The sequence below is a fragment of the Melospiza georgiana genome, chromosome 3 (genome assembly GCF_028018845.1).
Source record: "Melospiza georgiana isolate bMelGeo1 chromosome 3, bMelGeo1.pri, whole genome shotgun sequence".
Taxonomy (NCBI): Eukaryota; Metazoa; Chordata; class Aves; order Passeriformes; family Passerellidae; genus Melospiza; species Melospiza georgiana.
In genome coordinates, this window is record NC_080432.1 from 55,355,869 (window position 1) to 55,374,183 (window position 18,315).

The 18,315-nt window shown below is 43.9% G+C and overlaps 1 protein-coding gene across 1 annotated transcript; it reads right to left on the minus strand.

Moving 5' to 3' along the window:
* Positions 1-1,616: 1,616 nt before the first annotated feature.
* Positions 1,617-18,097, minus strand: URB2 (URB2 ribosome biogenesis homolog). The gene is made up of 10 exons (XM_058021497.1): positions 18,017-18,097; positions 17,656-17,821; positions 16,257-16,433; positions 11,607-14,982; positions 10,037-10,197; positions 8,839-8,949; positions 7,694-7,936; positions 7,236-7,326; positions 5,494-5,633; positions 1,617-1,919 (listed from the first exon to the last, which is right to left on the minus strand). The coding sequence occupies exons 2-10, from the start codon at positions 17,779-17,781 to the stop codon at positions 1,722-1,724; spliced, it is 4,623 nt and encodes a 1,540-aa protein (XP_057877480.1). The 5' UTR covers positions 17,782-17,821; positions 18,017-18,097; the 3' UTR covers positions 1,617-1,721.
* Positions 18,098-18,315: the final 218 nt, after the last annotated feature.

The following is an 18,315-nucleotide window of genomic DNA, read 5'->3' on the forward strand; positions in this document are numbered from 1 at the left end:
CTCCCTCCCTTCCTTCCTCCCCCACTCCAAACCCAGCTCTCTTCTTTTCTGCTGTTCTTACCACATCCTCTCCCAGTGCTCAAAACCTTCCTTCGATTTCCAGTGTATTAAGGTCTCCACCCCAGAGACCTCCCCTCTTTGGTGCCTCTTTGGATGCCCCCAGCTCCTAGATGATTCCCTTCTGTCACCTATGCCCCACTTGCTGGTGGGGCAGAAGTAATTCCCATTCCCATTGCTGGCCCACACAAAATAAAATACAGAAGTGGCCCAGTGGTGCACAGGATCCAGCTTGGACAGAGTTAACTTGCTGCATGGCAGCTTATATGCCACTGTGGTTTGCATTGGGGACTGAAAAAGTGTTAATAACATAGCCCTATTACTTCTGAACATCGCTTCCACAGTACCAAAGCCCTCCAAGATGCTTTTCCAGGATGAGAGGAGGGTCATCCCCAATCCAAAGGATGAAGTTTAGCAAGCCCTGGTCACCTCCCTCATCTGAGCCACACGGAGTCTTTTGACCCAGACAAACTTCATCCTTTGGACCTTGCTATGAGGCAGATGGACCCAGAAAAGTGCTAAGCCACATTCCAGTCTCCCTCTGTCCACACCCTATTTATAGATTAAATAATCGTATGAGTATTGAGTTCTTTCTACTACCTACATGTACATGTGAAGACTGTTTTACTGTGCACATGAAAATTAGATCTTAGTATCATTAAAAATCATATCATTAAAAAAAAAAATTAACTTCTGTGATTTAGCCAATGAAAGAGAGTTATTTGATAAAACTTGATAAAGATTCCTGTCAGAAGCTGAGCTGACATGCAAGAAGTCGAGGGCTTACTCTCAACCTATAGTGAATAGAAAGCAACAAGGCTCAGCTTAGACCAAGAAGAGTCTCAGATAGTAACAGTGGTAATTAACATCTGTCACAAGCTAAGCAGAGAGTGACCACAGCTCAGATGACTAAGTGTAACTGCTTAATGACAGTAAATTGAACAGAGCTCCAGGTAGTCAGCCTTTTTGATTATCACGAGATCACAGGATAATACAGTTGGGAAGGAAATTCAATAGGTCAGACCAGGCTGCCCAGGGATGGCTGGACAACAAAACCAATCAAGCAAAGAGATATAATTTTCCAAATTTTTTACTTTTACTTCTGCAGATTTGCACAGTAACCTACTGTACAGCTGTGTGACACTGACAAAGTTCTTCAGTTACAAAATGTAAAATAACAGGGTACAAAATTAAGCACTTTAACTGCTTTAATTGTGCTTACCATGTAAGCAAAAGCAGGGGTTTTAGCCCTCACTGGCTTTTAGACCAGACTATTGCTTCCACAGGAAAGCACCATGACGTGCCAAAGCCTGACATCTGCTGCCAAATTGCAGTGAGCTCCCCAAGGCTCCCACAGCATTCACCAGGGGCCAGCAGAGGCACAGCAGTTCTGCCATTTGTGGCACAATGCAGGACCACAGTTCTGCCATTTGTGGCACAATGCAGGACCAGAACCAACAGCACAGCACATCCATCCTCCCTCCCTCCCCAGTTCCCTTTTTCCCCATTATGAAGGCTGGCTGTATAGGGATAAATGCAATCCATGTTTAGGACCCTCCTCAAGTTCAATCTTAGTCTTTATCCCAAGCCAAACAGCAATCCAGCATCGTCTGAGCACTGCAAGAACAATTCATAACTGATCACGCAGCGCCAGGCAGGATCCATCACGCAGTGTACTTTTCCTCCCCCTGCTTTTTTGCTTTGTGGTAGTGGTTGTAATCATTATACAGATCCTTGAAGACCTGCCTCACACCTGCTGGGAGAGATGCATTTAAGAACTTGATGTCCCGTTCAATGCAAAGGTCAAGGATGTGATATATTCCCTCTGTGAGATGTGTCTTCACAGCTGGATGCAAAGTCACCTGCAAGAAGAACAAAATTGCCTTAAACTTGAAGACAGAAAGGCAAGACAACACCAGTTCCACAGTCAGTATACATTAAATGCTGACAACATTATCCTTTGCATGAGACCATCTGGAACAGCCCATTAGATAAAATCCAAGATTTTGACTTGTGCAGTATTTTCCTGAATTTTGCAAACATGTTCTGCAAAACAAGCACTCTTGCAGTAAAATCCACAGGAGTACTATACACATTGCTGAGGTGGCAAAGACACTAATCATCCTGGAATCACATGGACACTCCTCAGCACAACAACTCTAATTAAAAAACCCTAAAATACTTGCCTTGGATTACACATTTCAGTAGATTCTGTATGTCTTGTATAGCTGTATGCTATTATGTCCGTTTCAAATGAGCACTTCATTTACATTGTGTAGAAACAATTTTGACTTATCACTTAACAATTTCATATTTATCTAACAATATTTTTCTAAGTACTTCAATGTGCACACCTTTATAGAAGAAGCCTTCAAAAATCTCAGAAATGTACATTTCCTTAATCTGTTTTAACACCAAGAATCAGGTACCTTGCCTGAAGTCATGCAGAAAGTTGGAGGAATACAAGAAATGAGTCAGAACTCAGCACCCTGCTCCTGACATTACCTCTGCTCAACCCCACAACCAGCAGAACTGCCACTAACAACCAGAAACATCAGCACTGACTCCGGAGCCCTCTGCTGCTCTAGGCTAATTGAAATTTGCCCTGTGCCCACAAATCACTTGCTAAATACTTCACTGCCCAAGACAGTAGTGGCCTCTGGCATCATTGCGTTATTTTTGCTGCAGCACCATGTCTTATCTTTGCTGAATCCCAAAATTAGCTTTATGCCTCCAGATGTGAGCCTCTGCACTCCAGGCATAATGAAAATCACATAAAAAGCTGTCATTAAAATTCAGGCCTCTTTCCTCCTTAGGCAACTAATAAACTTTCTGCTAATGAAGTGCACTCCTCATCACTGTGACAGGCTCCCGCTCTCTTTCTGCCCTAAATGTGGAACAGATAATATGTTTTGTTAGATCCACTAACATAGCAGGGAAAAACATATAGCAGGCATTAAGGCACATAAAATTTCTTTTAGATCTGTGACCCTAAAGAGTTGACATGTGCAAGAGGTTGTAATTTTTCCCTTCCCTGTCAGTTGATCAATTGGTTTGTTTACAACAGATGCTATTTCTCCCTACACTGCACAATACAGTTGGAGAACAGCTGAGCATCACAGCTCCCAGTGAATGCACTGGTCTGGGTTCTCCCTTCCTAGAGTAGAGGAATGACTGCAGAGAACAAGGACAGGAAAACCCACAGCTATTGACAATATGGACCAGATGGCCCACTTGGGATAAGCAGCTATCTCAGAGCTGCAGTTAATGGAACTGCATCCCTCACTTCACAAACTCATCTGGACCCAAGCCTTACTTGGGCCATTCTTGCTTTGCAGTTTCCTATAAACACCAGTAACACCATGGGAAGCAGAGCCAAAGATTTAAACAGCTGCCACTACTGGCTGGCAGTTAATTATACTTGTAAGTGGTTTACGGTCTATACAGTTAGCACAACCAATTTGTCAAGCATTACAGAGTTCTTGATGTGAGACATTAAATGTGTGAAGAGGTATTCCACTATTGCTGAATTAAGCAACAGCTCACAGGCAACAAGCAGAGAGGACTGCCAACAGTATGAAAGAGATGCCACCCACTCCAGTAAGGAATCTTTCTAGATTAATACAAAATAATTCATGGTATAAAGAGGGAGGACTGAGGGAGCTGTTACACAACCAGTTTAGGGGTAAGTGACTGCTTAGGCCAGTAGCTTTCATCAGCTCTAGTTCACAGACCCTTAAAAGGGTTCCAGTAAGTGTGCAGATGCTTACAGAAAGACTTATATCTACTAACATGTTTTTCTCAGTTATCTTTGATGGACCCACGGGGTCTTCATATCACAGGGAGAAAGCCACTGATCCTGACTCGGAAGAGATGAATGGTTAAAAGAGCTTTTCTCTCCCTCTGCAGAGCAACAGGAAAGATGTGTACATGCCCCATTTAAGACAGGCATCTGAGGGCCCTCTTTCCTCTGATATCCATCAATTCTCAGCAGTCTAATGAGCAAATAAATCATCACCTACATGTGATCTATCTATTCTGTCAGACAGAAAACACTCCTTTGCCACAGTGTCTAGAGGCTCACTACACCAATTTCCCCTTCCACACCCAAAGGTTCCATGCATACATTACTGATCTGTGGTTTCAGCTATCATCCATCACTTTCCATTTCCCAGTGAACATCTTGCACAAAACTTTCCTAGCTGTCTCATGAGACTGTGTACTCCTGCTAATACTGAGACAAGTGTCCTTTCAACTTAAAAAGGTCGTTTGACAATTCAAGTCAGGCTTTTATTCAGTGATGACCAGATTACAGATTCACAGATGGCTAAAGGGAACAGAAGCAGTCTTAACAGCAATTTTCTCTTTGCTGAACTACTACATTCACTATGTAAACAATGACCAACTAACCTCTGTAATAATCTTCACAGTTAGTTACACTGGTTACACCACAATCCTTCAGAAACACAGCACCAGTTAGGATTTCCTTTTTGTGAGAGAAAAGGCTACATTTCCTTTCTGTATTTCAGCCCATTCCCCGGGCCAGAACCACAAATAATCAGTTTGCAAGTACTTGTACCACAAGCAGCATTCAAACGCTGGTGAAATCTGCATCTATTAGGCTCAAGAAACTGACAAGCTAAAGTTACCTCTGTGTGAGAGAACATACTGATCTGGCTCTGGCATCCATAAGAGTAGAAGTGGTTGCTTTCACTAAGGATCACAATGATATCTTTGGTACAGAAGGAGAATTATTGAAAAGCCAGCAATTCTTGCCTGGGCAACATTTTTTTAATTCATTTAATCATTTACACCATATTAAAATATTCTTTCCAGGAGAATCTTCCACCATTACTTTGCCAGATTTAACTGCTATCAGTCCTGGAGACTATTTGGTAGATAAACTTAACTACCAGATGTATAAGGAAGACATTTTTAACAGTGATAGTGCCAAAACTCTGGAACATGTTGTCCAGAGAGGTGGTGGATATCTCACCCCAGGAAACATTCAAGGCCAAGTTGGATGCAGCTATGATCTATTTCAAGATGTCCCTGCTCATTGCAGAGAAGCTCGACTAGATGACCTTTCAAGGTTATCTTTCAACCTTTTAACCCAAACCATTCTATGATTCTATGAAGAAATTCCACACCCAACACGGCACTAAAGCAAAACAGCTTTGTACCTGGACACTGTATGGTTTTACCTTAAAAGAAAAAAACCACAGCCCATACCTTCAGAAAATTTTCCAGGAGTTTGGTAAGAAAGATTCTCAAGAACTCTTGCATAATACAAAAGCCTGGATCAAGCCTGCATCTCTGTGAGGTATAACAACTGTAACTTCACAAATTTTACAGAATTTAACAGAGTTGCCTTTGGAACGGAAACTCCAGAGCTAGCACAATACCATGGCACTTTCAAGATGGATGAGAACATACCTTCTGCAATTCAGTCACATAGTGAGCCACAATGAAGGCAGAAAACACAGTGAAGTCCTCCATTTCTGCAGCAATATAAGTATACATCCGTTCCACCAAGTGTGCACATTTCAGTATCATTTCAAACTCATCCATGTTGCCTAAAACACAAATTGAGATGCACCTTGGCATTTGAGGCTTAAAAATATTAGGGAAAAAAACCCAAAGAATCATTCCATTTTCCATGATCCTTGAACAATATGAGCTAAGGACAGCTTGCCTATTTTATCATCTTTTCTTATCAAACCACAGCTAGAGGCCCCCCACAACACACAAAATACATCTCCTAGAGTGGCTACTTTGTAAGAACATACTGATTCCAATTTCATGTGCACTGCAAGACAAAAATTACTTGTTATAGATGCTGAAGTGCTCACAACAGCAGTTGCAGTCCCTTCCACAATTCAGTCCCAACCAGCACTGTGGAGGAGAGAATGAGGAGACAAGAAAATTGTATTCCCTGCCTAGAGAAAATCAGAAGATGTTTCTTAGAAACAGCATAGTAAGAAAGCTCTTTGATGAGTTCTATTATGTGGAATACAGCAGCAAAAGCTGCATCACTGGAGGTATCTAAAGTGAGACTGCTGAGATCAGCTGAGAATTAACTCAGTAGGCAGAGAATGAAGAGAGCTAGTACAAACAAGGGAGAAGGGAAATCCAGAAATTACTTCCATGTTATCTGTTACAAAACCAGAACAATTCTGCAAAGATAAACAGCATCATTTTCAACATGAGGATGCCATGTACCTGTAAGCTTCATGGGATGATTGCCTTATGCAAATACATTGCAAAAGCAAGAAAATCCTCCAAATCTGGAACCAGTTTAACATACCTTTTCCTCTATCACTGAGCCTCAGCTAATATATTCCTCTACAATGAATACATACACTTATATTTGCCCACAGTTGTGGGCAACACATCAGCTGAGATAAATCTGAACATGGCACAGGTTGTAGGACATCAGCAAAAAGCTGGGATACAATCAGTTTCAGGCCATGAAGTCAACTTGTCTCAAAACTCCACTATTAATGACAGAGTATCTGTGTCCTGACCATCTTAATCATTGTGGACATTTCTGACTTGTCTACTTTGACTATGTAAACTCTTTAATAACTTCCAGTAATAAGTCTGTTTTTCCCCCTTCCTTTTAGGGTATTTAATTACCCTTATTTCAAATCCTTGGCCATACAGATATATAATCTAATCCAAATTAATGCTTCAGATACACATAGAGTTCTTATACTTAGCATACAATGGTGACAACTCAGCTCTGTAGTACACATAGTTCCGATCTCAAAAAATTTCATTTAGTAGCATCCATTTGGGATTATAACTGACACATATTAGCATGAATCACTGGAGCTCACAGCCACCATGCTTGCAGACACAGGGGTTGATAGGAAAAGCAGAAATTGAGCACAGTAAGCCTTACTGCTTCCTGTCTACTTGCCAGCCAGTCAGTGAAGAATAACTTATTCACCAAAAGCAATGCTGTCTGCATGCAGCACTCCAGGAGCCCCAGTTATCTTCCTAAACCCACAACCACAAAGATCATTTTTCCATAAAACCCCAGTTTTTCATAAAGGACAGGTAGAAATGACAGTTTCAATGCCACAGCTAGGTTTTGAGGACTTTGTCCTGCTCAGCATCTCCCCTTCTAAAGTGTATATATATATAAAGCAAAGGTGGAGAAGATATGGTACCTCTGTCTCCTTTCTGACGCCCCTCATGCATGACAGAAACAACCAGACGATGGAAACTGCTCAGAAAGGATGGTGCTGCTTTCAACAGCACCTGAAAAACACATGAAACAAAAACATGTGAGAATACATAGTAGAGGGAGTGGAGAGGGTAGAAACTACCTTTTCATTCTGCACCCTGAGCCATTTGTCCTTCTAGAATCAATCACAGAAAAAGGAAACGTTTTCTCCTAAATCATAAGCAATCCACTGCCAAAGAACAACAGTGCAGGCACAAGCAAAGCAGGAGAGCAACTGAAATTATGTGATTTTGAGATCCCCAGCCTTTTAAATGACAAGCAGTACAACGCACTTTCCTACTGTCAAGACAAAATATTTCAAAATAATATTAAAAGAAGTCTATCACTAATACGTTTTCTCTTTCAAATCTTTCCCCTTCTCCCACCCAATCACAGATATACCTTTGGATGACACTGCACAATAGAGAAGAGCACTTCATGGACCCCCAGGAAGACACCATGATAGTCTTCTGTCTTCAGATGATCCAGAGGAACTGTTAGAAGAATGCTGAATGCCAATGAAACGTGATGTGGATTCACAAGAATCCCTTCTCCCTGCCTTAGCAGAGCTGCTACAGTCTCTAGAATAGGTATAGCTATGATGGAAATCAGTGCCTGGTCCTGACAGGCCTCTTTGGTTTGCAGCTACAAGACAGGAAACAGACAATGAGAAATGCATTAGCCACTTATCATTAGTTGGAACACCAGAGAACCCTAACCCTGACTGGAGTCAGTGGAACTAGACCTGTGCTAGCTGGACTGGCAGGGAGACTCCTGCACCTGAGCCATTTTCATGCACTTGTGCCCTGGGTGAGGATGCATATGATGCATTTCAAACAAACACTGCTGTGAGCATAACTGGAATGACAACTATTCCCCAGCCTCCTGAAAGCCAGCACCTCTTTGCACCTTTCGCACGAATCCAATGATGCAGCTCACTCCTTCACACGCATGCAGACCTATCAGAAGGGGCAGAAACTGCAAGCTTATGATTCCCAGGCACTGCAGAACCAGCTACTGATAAATTCTTGCCTAGAGATATCATCCCAAGAGAAGAAAAACCTACATCACTAGCTTTATATGCTGTACAAACGAGGGGCAGGTTTGATTTGGCTTGATTAGTTTCATTTAAGTTTCCTTTTCATAATTCAGTGAATTTATATAATTACTTTTTTCTATAAGCATTTCTTTTGTTTTGCTGCTGTTGGCTTCAGCTGCAACACATGGCTGATGGTTATCTTTTCCTTTGGACAGCAGGAAGGACAGGAGACAGACTCTACTCTGCAGTCTGACAAGTTTCTCCCAAGCACCATATTACAGTGGAGTTCCATAAAATTACTGTGCATAAGAAATGGATGACCTGCACACTGCACTCACAGGAGATTTACTTGAGGAAGGAGGAGAAAAAGGGTCTACACAAAAACGTTCAGATGAATCTGGCATGGATGTGTTTAGTTTTTGTTCCTGTGTGCACTTTAGCTGTATCCACTAGAGAGTCTAAGAGATAGGAGGGGTAGGTAATGAAGTTACAATAAAGAGATACTTACAGCTAAAGCTGTGATTATCTGTGGGCTGGCAAACCAAAAAGCTTTCCCTTTGTCTCCACTTAATGGGCAGCTGAGCAACAATTTGGTTAGCGTAACAGCTGACAATACTTCCTGCAGAAAGCAGAGGGATCATCAGTCAGGGGTACAAGGCACACTGGCTCCTTTCAAGTACAGAAAAGCTCTTTCAAGGTCAGTGGCACTTCTGAGCATTACCAGAGCCCTGACACATGAAAGGCCTCCCACCAATACCTCTCTTTGGAAATTGTGAAGAAAGCAGCAGCTCAACAGAATTGAATGCACTCAGCAGCGCTGACCCAAATGTACTTTATGCCACATTTGCTTCACAATCAACTTACTGTACAAAAAAGCTTACATGACTTTTGAGAAAGGAAAGCCCCCTCATACAATTGCCACTAGGTAACAGAGGGAAGCAGAGGCAATACAAGGATATCGGTACACTATAAATTAAGAATGCTGCTTTTGGCAGCAGGGTTTTTTTAATTGCTAGTTGTTTATACAGACTGACACAAGAAGCATTCAGGTGGCAGGAATTCTCTGTGCAGTTCAGGCCATTCTCCAATCAGTGGGTTTTCTATGAAGCATACAGCAGACTTTTTTTGCCAAGTGTTCCACACATCAGCACTGGTGCTTAAGCTGCTCTGAAGAAGGGCACATAATTTAAAGATACCGAGTGCTACCTGGGTATTGCTGAGTAGTCTTTAGAGTAACAAGTACCAAAAGCACAGGTGCAGTTTTGGTTTTACTTAAAAATGCCAGCACTTCTAAAAGTGCCTTTAACCTTGTACAAAAGAGCCACAGACAAACACTGACTGCTGGTATCTGTTGTGCAGGAGCTCTGAGCAGCAAGTAGGAAAGAGCTTTCAGCATGGCCTGTAAGACCACAGCTGTGTGATTTCTATTGACAACACATGGACTCGAGACTGCTGAGTCCTTACGACAGACAAAAAGTTTTTTGAGTAGGTTTCCATGATCTTACCACCTCTCAATTTATATACAGAACATAACACAGTCAGAAAGCCCTTATCCATGTAAATTAATTTGACCTGATTACTGAACATAAAGCAGGAAGAACAAAAAACATATTTACAAATCTCATTCAGCCAACAACCTTTTTTTCAAGATACAGCAGATTGCAGAAGGAAGTTGACAACACATTAAACTGTTAAGAAGGCCTTACTTTAGCCTTCTGCTGCCAAATATTCCTCACTTCCAGTCCCTGCAGCACCAGCCTCATTATAGCGTAGAACTCCTCGTCAGAGCAGTTTCCCAGCACCTGGACCAGCACCTCTGTCAGCTCCATCTCCATACTTCGGATCACCTGGGTTGTAATTGCAGGACCTGCATATTCAAGAGACAAAAGCAATCAATTCCCAAGAGAAGGACTTCCACAGGTAAGAATAGGGCAAACTGAAAATAAAACAGTTCTGGGGGTACCTTTTTAACACTCAAATACATAGAGGGCTTGATACTTTACCTTTCTCCCCACTAGTGCAATAAGTTGATGATCTCAAGTATATCCTACCCTCAGGTTCAGAGCAGTCATCATACCAAGAGAAACTCTTCAGTAATACAGAAAGACTACACCAAAGCAGCTGCACAAGCCAAGGGAGCAGGCTAAACAAGCCACGGGTCTTTTCTACAAATGGTGGCCACAGATCCATCACAAGTTATAAAAGCATAAAGCTTTTTCTATGACCAATTAATGGCAATACAAACACTGAGATCACAACTGGACTTCACTTGAACAGTAGTCTCCAAAGCAGGGTGTGCACACCCCAGGGTGTGCACATGACAATTTACTGGGGTATGGGAATTATAAGTAAAATATCTTTAATACAAAAAGATATTTTAAATAGATTTTACTTCACCTTTATCTCATGCTTTTGAAACATTTTCTGTATGTGTGCTTTACAGTATACATACCAGAGTAGTACATGTATAATTTATAAGTAACTTATATTCAGGCTGTGAGTTCAATTTCTCAGGTTTTTTAAATGATGGGTGTGTGCAATCAGAAATGTTTGGAGATCACTGCACCAGAGCATGCCAGCAATAAGTCTGACAAATTCCAGCAGTTTGAGGAAGTCAAAGAGAACAGTTATTCCAGCTCTGTGTTCATCTCTCTGAATGAGACAATGTAAAGGAGCCATTAGGTCACACAGCTGCCAGCAGAGGGTTTTCATGTAATTTCCAGCCTTGGCTTTTTATTTGGTGAGGATAAAGGAACCAACCTGCCAATATCCCACAGAATTTATCAGAATTACCACATGGTGTTCATCATCCATAACAGTTAGGTAACTTCCACTGCTCTATAAATTCACCTACCAGATACAAAAGCACATGAGTATTTTACTCTAAGATCTGGCCTGGTGCAGATCAGCTGCTTCAGTGGTGCCTACTACAACAATTACACAAGCAGGACACTGCACTTCAGCCCTACCTCCAGTAGTATTACCATGTTCCAGGTACTTTCAAAATGTTCTACCAAGGATGAGTAACTCAGGACCTCAACTTTATTTAAAGATGTTAACATCTATCAGAAGTTCATTGCCACACTAGATAGTGGCTGTGGTCCAGGTACTACAATATTGCCCCCTAGAAAATTTTCCTGTTATGCATTTAAAAAAGGATAGCCTGCTGTTTTAACACAAGTAAACAAATGCAGACTTTTAAAGAAACTGTATGCTTTGCTAAATGGCTTTTAACTCACAAAATTAGCAAAGGATGTGGAGAAAGAGTTTTCATACCAGACAGAAGCTTTTTTATAGCAAAAACAACCATGAGTGCAGTTTCTTTTTCAGGAGGACACAGCTCTGGCACAGAGCAGAAGACAGTCAGGAACTGCAATGCAAGCTGAAGGAACTGCAGATTGCTCCCTGCACAGGGCAGCTCTTTCAGTATCTGAGAGTAAAACTCTTGGTACAGTTTAACACGGGGCCGCTTCAAAAATCCACTGGGCTCCTTCTGCCAGTCCTTCTTGACAGGATGGCTCAGATCTGCTTTGAGGAGAGTAGTGACAGATGGTATGAATGCCACAGGCAAAGGCTGGTTTGGGGTGCTACTCTGAAGCCCGTGTTCAACAGTTCTGACCATCTGCAGAACCACTGGTTCCAACAGAGCACAAAACACATCCACAGAATGCAGCTTCTTTTCTGGCAGCTGCTGGAGGTGCAGTGTGACAACATGACAGAGTGTGGTGAATGCTGTGAGCAGCAACTGCTCAGCTGCGGGATTCCAGTTTTTCCAGTCTATGCTTTTGGCTGCACCTGTGTCTGGCCTGCAGCTCACCAGGAAAGACATGAACTTTTCCAAGTTGAGCTTCACACTTTGTCTTCTTTCAATAATCATCTGAAGAAAGTTTTCCAAAAACTCTTGGACTTCCTGGACATATTGTGCCCAATCAGGACCAGTCAAGACATCAGTGAAGAATTTGCAAGCTGTAAGCTGAGAGGTCATGACAGCCTCAAGAACATCACTGGCATGTAACACCTTAAGAACAGAGTTGGAGTTCCTGCCAGCTTGCAGGCACCTCAGAAGGTGGAGGCAAGTACTTAAAACCTTCAGCAATAACAATTTGCTGCAAGAGACACTAGCCCTGGTATTAACTAGCAGGGACAGCAGCACCAGAAAACATCGAGTACAGTCAGAGGGAAGAAAACTGTCTAATTTCAGGAGAGAAACAATTTCTAGTAAATCCAGGCATCTTTGTAGCTGACGTTCTTTCAGGATGACAGGGCAGCCATTTTTTGCTAACAATACTATACATTGGGCAACTTTCTCTAGTGTTTTCCAAGACAAGCTCAGCTCATCCTTCTGCACTTTGTTTTCTGATGGTACTTCCAATGGGTCAACAGTTTTGCAAGAAGCCATAATTTCTTCATGCCAAGGAATATTAGTCACAGACAGCTGCTGCAGTGGCAGATCTACTGAATCCCTGGTAGCAGTGGGCAGCACCACAGCAAACTGATAAATAAGATGGGTCAGAAAAGCACAGTGCAGGACCCTCATTTCTGGTAGAAGAGAGCTGTGGATGAAACCAAGCGATATCTTTGCAATGCTGATGGAAGGCTCCTGATCCGTGGCAGCTTCCTGAGCTTCAGCCAACATCAACGTTTCTAGAAGCACCTTTGCAATGTACTCAACATCTTTTAAGGAAATATATGGCAACAGGATGGTCAGGTTGGACATGACAAGGTGCCAGTGTGCTGTGGGGTAGCTAAGCTCAGTTATTGCACTGATATCTCCATCCCACGGTACAGATTCTCCTCTGCTCATGGTAGATCTCCCAGACTCCAGGATGAAAGCTGCAGCATGCTGCAAGGCCTGTAGGTCAGCTTCAGTCTGCATTAACATCATCTTCACTTTCTGAAGTGTGAGGAGTTCTAAGCAGTATTTACTAGTGGAGGCAAAACTACTTGCAAGTTCCATAACTCTCCTCCAACTCTGATCCTTCACACCAGGCAGAAAAGCTGAAACGCCCCAGTGCCTTGCAGCAGGTTCAGTAACAGCAGTTTCAGCTGCTGGAGACACGTATTTACTGCAGCTAACACCAAACAGAGCATCTACCTCAACCCAAGTGTAAACAAGGAGGAGAGCAGCATCACTGGCCTTTCTTAGCCAAAGCTCTGACTTTTCTCCCTCTCTCCTAGGAGCCTGCAGCAGCTCCATCAGTGGCAGAATTATTCCCTTCTGTATGTTTGCCATCAAACGCTGAGTGCGAAGCACCACAGGGGATGGAGTGACATCATCCAGGCTCCTCATGTTGAACAGAAAGGCATGCAGCACCGAGCACACTGACATCAGCTTCAAGGCCATGTCAACTGACCCTTCAACAGCTGGAATGATAAGGGTCTGGCATTTCTCCACGAAGAGACACAGAATGTCCAGAATCTGGTTGGGTGGCAGTTCAAGAAGGCACTCACGAAGCTTTGCTGTCAGGCCAGCAGAGAAGACAGGCGGCCTCAGTTCATCAACAGCTGGCCGGCAAATGACTGTTAGCACCTCTTCAAAGAGCCGTGGGAACTGCCTCAGCTTGGAGTAGATGTGGAATATGGTGCTGATGAGAACCTCCTGAGGCTTCTTTGTACGTGGCTCAGAGGCCTCTGCATCAATCCAAGCTGACGACACCAAGTCATCCAGGTCTGGCTCTACTATAAGGTGGTTTAATGACATCAGGAGTTTGAGACACCTGAACCAAGCAGGGATGGAAGCTTGGGAGTGTGTCAGCAGCAGCTGTGCTAGCTTCCTGTAAAACCCAAACTGCACCTCCTTGTGCCGGATACGGTCACTGGCGACATTATAGATGTCATTGCTGAGCACCAAGCTCAGAAGCTGCTCCAAAGCAAACAGTTCCACGCTCCAGTCCACAGGGCAAAGCAAATCACTCTTCCCCTCCTCTTGCAGGTCAGAGAGCCTGAGACAGCCAAAAAGCCTGCTGAGCATGTGGAAACACACAAGGTAGTTTTCTGCCTTACAGTACGAGTCCAGAAAGAGCTTATACAGCAGGGACACCGAACCAGCCACAACTGCTCCATGGAGGGCAGGTTCACACAAGTCACTGCCCAGCTTGGTCTGCACTGTGTTAACTGGTAGCAAAAGAGTTTTCCAAGCTCCTTTCTTCTTCTCCTGGGATTCCTGCTCTGACAGCAGCTCTTCTTTGTAGGATGAGAAAAGCTCAGGCTGAAATAACCCAGCCTGCAGCAAAGTCTCTATTTGGCTTCGTATTTCTCTGCTCAGGTGCTGACACACATGTTTATCATCTGCTTGTGTCCAGCTCCTCACAGTCAGCAAGTGCCTCAAGAGCAAGCATGGCTGGAGCAAGTGACTCGTCAGTCGCCCAAACACACGGTTTGGGTTGGCTTGCTGCCTCTGGATCAGCAGGTACTGAGCAAAGGTAAGATGGAGGACGTTGAACAACTGCGAGCCCACAGCATCATCAGAAGCCAGCTGTTGACATGCCAGCTTGGACAGCTTGCTGAGGAGATCAACCAGAAGTTCACACTTTGCTGTGTAAATGATGGACAGTGAAGGAGTAGAAAGAATGCCACTGGAGCAGCTCAGCACAGTGCCAATGTTCTGCTGTGTCTTCTCAGAATAGGCCTCTGATAATCTTTTGTTTATGATCTGAAAAAAGAAACAAAAACAAACCCCAAAACCAGTCAATTTAGCATACAAAGATAAAGCCCATCATAATGAACCAACAACACCTTGTGTGAGCTGCGGCTGCAAGCAAGGGGGCTGTGCCAACAGCTGCTGCTGAGCCTCTCACATCACAGGTTTCAAACTAGAAGCTCCACTGTCCTCGCATTTGTTTGCAGCACCAGACGAGTAAGGAAGCCCTCACGCACACTACTAGCAACAGCATAAGACTATCCACACTTGATCCTAACAGTTCATCCTGCAGAAATGGAGTAGGGGAAAATTTCTTCCCTTCTTGAACAGTCCCCAAAATTACACTCCCAACAACAACAAACCTATACACACAACACATCCCTGCTCTGATACAGAGAGTTTATTTAATAAGAATGTCCATGACTAAATATCATCTTTGTATTTGAAAATGAGACAGTTTCTAGTCCTGGTATCTGGAATGTGAAGCACTATTCTCTTTTCTCTTTGAGGGATACACATTTCTAGAGAAATTATGTTGCATTTCTCTTCCTTTTCTCAAACTTTATGTGTATTTCCCTGCTGTTCTCTTCTTCAATCCACTTTTCACTCGCTCCCTTTTCTCAACTTCAGATAATGTCTGCAAACAAACTCAGTAACAATTTTAAAATCTACATCTATGTTGTTAAAAACCTTACCTGTCTCCTTACACCTTATTGGGGATGGTTCATCTCCTCAGCTGCAACAGTGATGGACTAAAACAGACCCTTAAATTCTTCCCACTGGACCCTCTATACCTCTGTCCTTGGTGTTCAGGGTACCCTGTATCTCTGACCTGATCTTCATCCAGACAGGTTTTCACACACAGACCACCTTTAAATTTGGCACACTTTCTGCATAACATCTCTGAAGCCCAGATTTCATCCAACCAATTCTTCATACTTCACAGTTCAATTTCTACATGTAAAGACAATCTTTTCTTGCTTCCTTTCAATCTGATCAAAACTAAAAGGATCATTTCCCCAGTCATTTTCACCGCCTTTGCAGCCACTCACTAATTCTGCCATTTTTAACCTTAGCACTGCACAAATACAAAATGTACTGCAGGACAGAAATAGAGAAACTTTCAGTACAGGTCCTGCAAACTATCAGATTAAGACATATTTCATGCAATCTATCAGATTAAGACATATTTCATGCAACATCTGACATTGTGAGGGAGAGTCAAGTACTGTAAGAGATACATATTGCTATCCAGAATTTTTCCAGATATCCACAGTCATAGTTACCTCTGCAACCGAAAAACTGAGACCAACTGTCTTCCCACTCTTTAAGAGATCCTGTAGTCTTTTACTATGGATAACATTGTCAAGATATGCCCAGAGTTTTTCAACAACTTCATCCTCCAGTTCATGTTTCTTGTTGTAGTTGGAAACCAACGCTTGGGTTACCCAATCGAGTAAAACCTGTTAACAGAAGGGAAAACAAGAAATCTTTAACAACTCCCAAGCAAAAACAGGACAAAAGCAGTACCTCCTCGTAGTTATAGCATTTGTACCTTGAGAACTGTGCTACATCCAAGCAGAACAGCCTCAGAGTGAGCAGAGAAGTCTGCTCCCAAAGGTTTCAATTCCTAAGAGCTTACGCTCTATACCAAATGTTGGACCTGTGCTTGCATGTACCATCCAAAAACAACTTTCAGGAGTGAACATCTTTACTCTCACAACATTCTAATTCTAACAGTTGATACTGGTTGCAAATGCAGTCTTTTAAATCAGTGCTTAGAGAATCAGCTGGTTTTAACTTTCTGACAGTTGCTATTCCAATCACATCCTTCTCTTCATATGTTTAAATTCACTACCTAGAAATTCGGGCCCAGGAATTTACATGTGTGCAAACTGGAAAAGATTGAAATATACTAATTACTGTTTTAAAACTGAAGCTGTGGTGTATGGCTAAGTTTAATATTTTAAGTAACTTGTTATTTCAAAACTTCTTGTTTGAAATCACAAGAACCTGAAACACAGACCTCAGATGTGCAAACCCTAGGCCCGAAAGTACGACCAGGGCTGGAGGAATAGGACAAGACACCCCTAACCCAGGGAAACACTGCACAGACCTTCAGCAAACAGGATCAAAACAAAAGACTGAGGAGACAGTGTGGGTTCCATGAAAAGAAAACCAAATCACCCTCCAAGCAGCAGTCCATGAATGCACTGTGCGCTCTCTGCTCATGCACAGCAAGTTCTGAGCACCAGAGAACACACACACAGCCTCAGTCAGTCCTCCCATCCTCAAGTTCTTGCTTTTAACTATGCCCAAAAGCATCTGACTTCGGAGCATCCTGTACTGGACGTAAAACCAATGGCAATGACTGTTTGAAGGATGATTTCTCATCTCTCTGGGAGACAGAACACAGGCACTACCCTCTCTTAAAGAAAGATTCTTTCATCCTGCACGAATGCAGGGCTTTGTGCTGAGGCTACCTGCAATATGTTGTTATAAAAATATTTCCTGTAACGACAAAGAAATCAAAAGCTGATCACAATCCTAAACCAGTGCTATATTTACAGTGCTAACCGCTAGCTAGAAGCTAGATCTGGATTTTAACAACTGATTCATTCACAGCAGTAATCCACCATCGGTATTTTCTTCTTTCATCACTGTTCGCCAGTGAAAAGTACTCACTTGCTCCTTATTAGGCAGGACGCACTGGTGAGAAATCCACGCGAACCGGGCTAGTTTGAGTTTGTCCTCCCAAGAAGTCTTGGCGCTTTTGAGCTTCAGGTAAATCCCGGAGTAGATGGCTGCCATGGGGGCGGCACGTGGGCACAGCGAGGCGGCAGACCCACGTCTGGAAGAAACGCCGAGTAAGGGGAAGGCGGACGGACGGACGGACGGACGGACGGGCAGCGGCTCCGCACCGGGCACTCGCCCGGCACTCCCGCACGTGGCACCGCTCGGGGCCCGAGCGCCTCCGCCCGCCAGCCGCCCACGGCCCCGCTCCCCAGCGCCCACCTCTCCCCCGCCAGCCCCCGGTCCCACTCACCTTCCCCTGCGCTCGCAGGGCCGTCACTGCCCGCTCCCCGCTCCCGGTACGGCCGGGCCCTGCCCGCCGGCCTCCGTCCCCGCCAAGCCGCGCCAGCCGAGCGCCGAGCCCGGGAGGCGGCGCGCTGGGGCGAGCCCGCGCCCATTGGCGGCCAGAGGGCGCTTGCGCGGCCCCGGCCCCGCTCCCGCCCGCCCCGGCGTGTGTCAGCCGGGCCATGGAGCGGCCGCCGCCGCCCGCCGGGCCCCGGGCAGCACCGGCCGCGCCACCGGCACCGGCCCGCAGGGGAGGCGGCAGCGGCG